Source organism: Alligator mississippiensis, chromosome 3, assembly GCF_030867095.1.
Source record: "Alligator mississippiensis isolate rAllMis1 chromosome 3, rAllMis1, whole genome shotgun sequence".
NCBI classification, from domain to species: domain Eukaryota; kingdom Metazoa; phylum Chordata; order Crocodylia; family Alligatoridae; genus Alligator; species Alligator mississippiensis.
Window position 1 is genome coordinate 150,110,145 of NC_081826.1, and position 8,371 is coordinate 150,118,515.

At 42.3% G+C, this 8,371-nt stretch overlaps 1 protein-coding gene across 4 annotated transcripts in view; it reads left to right on the forward strand.

Annotated features, from left to right (window-relative positions):
• Positions 1-2,959, forward strand: part of RNF38 (ring finger protein 38) — a 232,280-nt gene extending 229,321 nt beyond the window's left edge. For all 4 annotated transcript variants that reach the window (XM_059724515.1, XM_059724517.1, XM_006268687.4 and 1 more), the window contains one exon: positions 59-2,959. In XM_059724515.1, the coding sequence (XP_059580498.1) occupies positions 59-121 (63 nt within the window). In that variant the 3' untranslated portion in view covers positions 122-2,959. The remainder of the gene's footprint in view (positions 1-58) is intronic.
• Positions 2,960-8,371: the final 5,412 nt, after the last annotated feature.

The following is an 8,371-nucleotide window of genomic DNA, read 5'->3' on the forward strand; positions in this document are numbered from 1 at the left end:
TGGCTTACCAGGTATCATGGCCAGCACAGTTAAATCTTGTTTTACTTCTGTCTTACAGGCAAATCGTACATGCCCAATTTGCAGAGCTGATGCTTCAGAAGTGCATCGTGATTCAGAATGACCAATCTAAGAGCACAATTCTAGTTTGGGTGTTCCTAGTCACATGTATATACGAACTATCCATTGAACTTACCCGTGTGGCTTCCAGCCTTCCCTTTACACAAAAGGGTCAATGGACCTTTCTTTGCACTGTGTGATTTAATCAATTATAAAGCTTATAATTAGTCTTCACAATTATGGGATTGTTATACTAACCGTGTGATTGGAACTCCAAAGATTTTTTTTTTCTTTAGCTTAATTTTGTGTGTGCACTAACATTCCCTGGGTTTTGTGTGATCATTCCGAGTGTTGCTGCGAGATTACAGTGGACGTGATCTTTTAGCATGTGCTTTTATAAAAGTGGTAGCTCCAAACAATATAGCAATCTACCTTATATAGAGCCTTCAGATACTGTGAGTGGGAATGATCGGTGTGAATGGGTGTGTGCGAGAGCCTGTGTGAAGGTGTGCTAGTGAGGAGGTGCGCGTGTGTGAGAGAACTTATATACCAGCATGTACTGAGAACGTATGTGTGTAGTATTAATTATGCTGCAATGTATAATCTTGTGTGTTATTTAAACAGTACTAGTACTGTACACTGGTTTCTTTCCTTGTGTTTGCAGTTGCACACTGAATGCTAAGGGTGCAGCAATTATAGGCATTTAATATTTCCTCCCCCAATGTACTTAATGGTATGAAAAGACCTTTTTACTTTTTATTCAGACAGCTGTTCTGCTTCCCCTTCATTGGAGATTTTAAGTGTACTACTAAAGAGTTCATTGATTTGCTCAATACACGATAGCCTTGTTTTTAGCATATGTTATAAAATCCAAATTTTAAAATTGCCAATTTACTACTTATTTTATCAATAAAGTTGCAATATCGCACAAAATCAGTTAGCAATATTAACATTTTCAAAAGGTAATTTGAATGTTGATGCGTTCCTGTTCTCCTTTTTAATTGTTCTAGCCAGTTTTAGTTATGTGCGACTGATTTCAGATTAGTTTTTGAGTTTTGAAGATGCTGAAGTACCGTATTACTCGTCCTAAATGGAAGTTGAAAGGATCTTGCGATGCGAGTCTTGTGCAACAGCTCTTCACATTGCTGACCATTGTACTACTTGAGTACGGAATCATTTAGCTTATAAACATTGGCTTTAAAATCACTTGCATTCTTTGTCATTCACAAGGGAGTTTGTATACAATTAAAAAACTTGTAAGAGGTTACAATTTTATTCCTGCAACTTTGTGAACAAAATAAAATTTTTAGCATTTTCTCAGAGAAGGAGAACTTCTGACTTTTTTGTTGCATCACCAAAAGGTTTTTTCATTTGTTGCCTGGTTCAAATGATGTAGGATGCTGCTTCTGCCCTTCCCTCTGTCGTGATGGGTTTTTGCATAAAAAAAGAAACTCCCTTGATTTTAATATTAGTCTCCAGAGTGCTCGCTACCAGAGTGAATGTTGGTACACAATCAAAACAAATTATGTGAAACAGGCGTTAACTTCCATTCAGCTGCCCTGTGAATAATGCTGTGAGCCATGCTGTTGAAAAATTGGCTTCACTTAACACTTCAGACTTAAAGGTCTCTAAAATTTGTTTCATTGAAATAATTAGGTTGACATGTACCGTAGCTTTCAAGATGTGTAACTTTTTTGCGTCATGATGCTTTCTCTTAAATATACTTCGGTTGCAATAGCACAAGTGGCACAACTAGCAATATTGCTGTAACTTGCTGCCAGTCTCAGCTTTAAGTTTTTATTCTGTGTCATGTCTGATACTTTTTTTTATGCTGCTATGCTTTAGTATCCAGCTGTATTTTCAGACAGTGTTATATGTTCTCCATGCTGCTTGCCCTTCATGAAGGCTCTACAGACCAAGCTCAGTGTGTAGTTCTGTTTAAAAACAAAAAAAAAAGTACAAGCACAATTTTGTCCATGTTTCCAGACGCTATTGCCTCTGTTTAGTTACAGAAGCTGAATGCAAAACTTGGCAGTCTGTCCAAACCCATCAGTACTTAAGAACACTAAATCAAAATGATCGCAAAGCATAAGGTTACAGCTTTCCCCTGATGTGTTACAGAATGGAATAGCCACAATGACATGACACCAAACTGGTTAAATAATATATAGTAAACTTTTTATTTTTTTAATAAATGAAATCACGTGTTTAAAAAAAAAACTGTAAGCCACATATGTCTTATAATACTTAGGGTCTTTTATATAGCTGCAAAAAAAATTTCTACCTGTACAGATTTAACCATAACAAACACTACTATAGTCAGTATTCACTTTGAACAAAGCATGGAAATAAGGCACTTTTTGTAAGCTAGATAGAAATACATAATTACCAAGGCACATTTTACAAATATGGAGGTAAAGCCGTCCTCTTTGCTGAATTGGAGCAGTCTTTGTGTGTGGTGTCCCTTTTTCCAGGTAAAGTTCTGTGAGGCAGTTGGAGATTGAGGAGGCAGTAGGGTCTAATTTGGTAAAATACTGAATTTAATTGTTGCACTCTTGTGGCTGATCTCTTCTAGAATGTTTCTTTGTTTGCATGGGACTCTTGCAGATGTGTGCAGACTTGCTTCCTGTGGTTAGTGCGTAAGAACAGCACACATGCTTGTGTTCTGAATCAGCTCGGTCTGGCTACAGCTGATATTTTTCCTGTTGTGGCCTTCAAAAGAGGAAGGGAAGGGGATTCATGCTCAGCTGTTAACTGCCATGTTATGCACATTTTGTGTCTTAATTCCACAGCCTGCAGTGGTGCCTGGCAGCACCAGAATCCAGTAAGATATTTATGTTGGTTGCCTTCTCCCCATATTCCCAACTCCCCCTAAAAACAATAAACTCTTGGCTTTACCATATTGGCACTGCTGTGTTTATTTTGCATGAGTAGTCATCTTAATTTTTTTTTCTGTTTTAAATGGATGTCAAGGCCTACAGATATCTCCCAAGCTTTGTCTCAGTTTTTGGCTTTATTTACAGAATTTTTTTTGTGCAAAGTAAACTTTTTGTTGTATACTGTTTTATATGGTCTCTTGAATGTGATTTCTCAGCTTTAACATTTACAACTTGTAGTATTTGGAGTGAGATCCACCAGTCTAGGTTTTTGGGGTTTTTTATTTCATTTTACTTACTAAAAATATTTTTGAGTTATCTTTAGGCCTTAATACAAGAGCTGGATTTTTTGTTCTTTTTTGTGTTCAGTTTTGGGGAGGGTTGTTTAGGGTTGTGGTTTTTTGTTTTGGTTTGGTTTGCTTTTTTGTTTTTTCCCTTTGGTATATTCAGTTACCTCATTTTTCTATTTTTGTTTCAGATTTTGCAATTGATTATGAAAGCTTATGGGTTTTGTTGGAATCATATTTTTGTCAAGTGTTTTCTTTAAATCATACTCCTGTATCATTTTAACATGTAGTTTTAAGTGTATTATAAATATCTGTAACCAAATCATTTGAAGGCTTGATAAATTTTTAACAAAATTTGTACATTTTTTATGAGATTACTAGTAATGCTTTACTAAGTAGTGCAATGAGTTTTTATTTTTAATCCCTGTGCCCAATTTTGGAGTTGAGAGAGTTGTTCAGTAATAAATGTATGATGTACACTTATACAATTTTGTCTTGCCTTTTATTTTTCACCTTGGTGTTCTTGTTTTGTTCTTAATATTCATATTTTTCAGTTTTATTACACATTGGAATTGTTTTACCTCACTAATTCTGATATGTAAAGCAAGACTCTTTTCTTTTCAAACAGTGTTTTGTTAACAAATCTGCTTTTAGAAATTCTGAGATGAACATGAAGGAAGCTGCAGCTTATACATTTTAAAAACTATCAAAAGCATTTTCTTAAGGCAGTATTTTCCTATCACAGTTGATAAATATGCAGACAGTTACTATTTTGTGATCTTTCTGCATTGACCAAGGGATCAGTTTCCTGAAGATTGTACTTAGACTTAAATTGCAAGGAAAATATGAAACACTGAAAATGTTGCTGTATTGAAAAACATTGTGCACTTGCTATAGCATGTTTCAGCTGAAGATGTTTAGTGCTTTCATATTAGGCCTTGCAATATCCTAGCAAGATGCATAAATATTTCCCCTGGAGTTGAGGAGGAAACTGCAGTAGACTTTGACTTGCTGATAGTCACTGAATTCTACAGAATGATCTTGTGTGGCAGGATCATGTATAGATCCCAGATCATCTCTACCTGTGCTTTTTGTGACAGTCATGTATGCCAAGACTTAACAAATTACCTGCCTTTTTAAATGGTTTTCATTTAGTATGCAACAGTTAATTGTTTCAACTAGCTAAAGTTCTCTAGGTACATAATATTTAAAGATGCAGTAGTCTGCCCTGAGTATAATTTTAGCAAAGATCTTGATATATCTTTGGCTTTGTAGTATCAGTTATAACTAACAAATGGAATAACCATTTCTTAGTTTGATAATAATAATAACCAATAAATTGAATTGTTCCTTAATGCAGTACATACCCAGTTTTTACAGCATAGTAAATAGTTTAACCTTGCAGCAGTAAAGTATAAGTGTAACATGCTAACAATATTTTGCATTTGTGTAGCCCAAGACACCAATATTTGCTTCAGGGCAAGGCCCATGGCAGATGTTAACATGAACATTTGATTGAGAGAGAAGATATATTTTCTTAGGTTCCAAAAAATTGTGCACCCTGCTATGCATGATCCCAATTGTGTGACTGTGGGTGCAGGGAACCAGTTCACTGATACCAGGCTGCACTGAATGCCTTTCAATGACAAAAGGGCAGCCCCTGACTTGGGTTGCCTTCCAGGATTGGGCACAGGGTGACTCTCTTCGATCCCAGAGCTACCCCATCCCCTATCCCAACGATAAGGTGACCATTGGTGTAGCAGACTTAGGGATCCAACCCTAGCATCCAGTGCACCCTGGCAGTCAGACTTGCCTGCTGTACTCTCCATCCTCCCAAACCTGTCTCTTTCCTAGCCACTCACATGGTCAGGGGGCAGTGGGTCAGGTCCTACGATGATAGACTAAAGGGTATGAATCTATCTAGCCTCCACAAGAGCAGACTGAGAGGGGATCTGGTGGCCGTCTATAAACTCACCAGGGGGGACCAGTGGAAAAAAGGCGAGGCTCTGTTCCCGTGGGCACCACCTGGGATAACAAGGAATAACAACCACAAATTGATGGAGAGCAGATTCAGGCTGGATAGCAGGAGGCATTACTTTACAGTTGGGGCTGCCAGGCTCTGGAATGGGCTCCCAAAGAAGGTGGTGCTCTCCCCTGACTTGGGGGTCTTCAAGAGGAGGTTGGATAAATATCTGGCTGGGGTATTGTGATCCCAGCACTCATTCCTGCCCAAGGCAGGGGGTCAGGCCTGATGATCTATTCAGGTCCCTTCTGACCCTAGCAACTATGAACTAAACATGCCCTTTTGGTCATAATCATGCTTTTTAATTGTAGCCTCCAGCCTCCCCTATTGCCATGCACATGCCATGCATAGGGTCAGTCACTGTTTGGAGGGCTTCCCAGCCCATTTGTCTGTTTGCCTCTCAGACGCTAAACTTTTTAAGCCTCAGCCTTTCCAATGTTGGCCCCTTTTCTCTCATGGACTCCCTCAGCTCAGCCATACTGTTTCAGGTGTCAGCTCCATGGCCTCAGTCCTACTGCCCCCACCTTGTGCCGGGTCCAAAACGCAGAGTGCCTAAACTGTTACATGGTTTCTAAACCATCCCAAAGCATTGATCCAGTTCTCCAGTATTATACCACCTGATACTCAAAACACAAGTCCCTCCTTGGCCTCTCTGGGTCCAAGCAAACTCTTGCCTTCTATCTGCTAGCTCACTTCAGCTTTCCTGGGTAGCTGTGTTGCCTGGGTTCCCGTCTCCAGCAGCCCAGGCTGGTAGGAAGTCTGCCCTCAGTAGGGGTCAGGGCCAGGCTGGTTTGGGAGCCAGACTTCCTATGTGTTGGGGCTCTGCCCTTTCTAGTTGCAAGGCTTCTTCTACCTTGCCCAGGAGTTTCTACTTAGCCTAATACCAAAACCCCTCTGATCCACTACAGTCTGCTCTCAGGCACTGCAGTGCAAGCCACTGAGCTGTACTTCTTGCCTTCCTACCTGCCTGGACCTTTTCTGCCTATGGTCAGGCAGCTAGCCCTTAAGCAGTCTCTCACTGTCCTATTGAGTCTCTTTTCAGCTTCCTCAGGCTGCTTAATTTCCCACAGCTATATCTATCATAGTTGCCCACTTGATTACAGCCCTCTAATGCTGTGTCCCCCTCTTAAGGTAACAGGAGCCCTATGCTCCCTGTTACAGTCGGGGTTAGGCAGAGGCAGCCCTGGATTTAGGATATGCCATACTTCCAATTTTTAAATAAGATACAAACCAGTCAAAGATATTCCACATCAAATGTGGAAGGTCTTGGTGGCTGGTTTGCCATCATCTTATGCCATAAATTGGCTGGATTTGTGCCATTACAATTTATGGTGTAATTAACCTACTAATTCTGCCATAAATGTAACACCTGTGAGGGCCTATGGATAACCAGGCCAACATATTTGCATTTGTACACCCCATGATGCCAACGTTTGCTTCAGTGTCAAGGTGATTGAAGCTGTTAGGATCATAGAAAATGAGGGCTAGAAGGGACCTCAGGAGGTCATCTAGTCCAACCCCCTGCTCAAAGCAGGACCATCTCCAACTAGATCATGCCAGCCAAAGCTTTGATTAGTCAGGTCTTAAAAACCTCCAAGGACAGAGATTCTATATAAATATAGGATTTACTAGCCAATTGCCTGTCATAAATAACAGTGTTTCAGGGAGTGTATACATGCCCCTTTCCCCGCCCCTCCCCCTCGCCCTTTTGGGGCCAGCCTTGTAAACAGTCCTGCCACTGCAGCCAATTGCTACCGGCCCTCTTGGCAGTGCATGTGCAGTTGTCCAAAAGTGTTACAGACAAACAGACCAAGCCCTTTATATATTAGAATATTCAATATTTAGATAATAGAGAATTCTATCTACATCCATTCTCTAACATCTTAGGAAACTCCACAGTCAACACTGCCACAGCACAAGATACAACACCCTAACCCAGGAGCAGGCAATTATTTGGGCCCAAGGGCTACATAAGGAGTTTGGATGAATTGTCGCAAGCCAGGTCAGTACCCCCTCCCTCTGCCCCCGCAACAACTTACCCCAAAGCTCCCTATGGGCTTTGGATGGGTGAAGAGCAGTGTTTGGGAGCAAGACGGGCATGATCTGCTCCCTGCATGCCCTGCCTTGTGTATGGGTGCATATGGAGGGGTTGTGTGTGTGGGTGGGTAAACGGACTGCCTGGGAGCCAGCTGGGGGTGAGGGGAGAGAAGGGAAGGCAAGGGGTGTGTGCAACAGAGCGCACTTGGTTCACAGCTGCCTTGGGCAAGGCAGCCCATACTGTGCTGGCCAGCGTGCACCTTGTAGTGGGGCTGTTCCCGGTGTGGTTGCAGCTGGCTGGGTGTTGCTCTGCTCCCCTCGCCTCCAGCAGGAGCTTCCTTGTTGAAGCTTCCTGCCCGGAGCAGCACAACAGGGACAGGAGCAGGAGGAGGTGCCACTGGAGGCAAGGGGAGCAGAGCAGCGTGTGCTGGCCCAGCTGCAGCCACACTGGGAACAGCCCTACTACAAGCTGTGGCAGGGCCTGGGCTGGTAGGAGCACAGCATGGGCTGCCCCAGTGGGAGCAGGTGGGGCTTGACCCCACATGGGGGCAGCTGCCAGATGGAGCCAATCAGTTGGCAGGCTGGATCTGGCCCACGGGCCCTATTTTGCATCCCCTCCCTAACTTGCCACAGGCAAAGCAGGGGGACCGCAGTGGCCAATATCCTGCTGCAAAAGTGGCTAAAATATGTTTGAGAGAAAGACAAGAGATCTGCTCTCCCTGCTACAAAAGAAGGTAGAACCCCCCAGCCCATACCAATCTGTCTGCAGGGTAAAATTCCCTTCTGCCCCTGACTATGGTGATCAGTCTGACCCTGAGTAGAGGGGCAAGACCCTCTAGCCAGGAACCTCCAGCTTTAAGTTTCAGTAGGAGCATTGGCACACCTCAGTCAAAATCCCTAGCCATGGCTGCAGCCAACACACAATGCCTTTGCGAAGGCTTTAAAAAAGAGAGGAGGGAAAAAAACCCTATCACAAATAGCAGCAGGAAGGGGGGGAAAAAGTCACTTCTGGCCCCATGTGGCAATGAGCAAAGCCCAGAAGCATGGGAAGAGCCTGTAGCAGAACATAAGCTAGATCATCCCTGACCAGT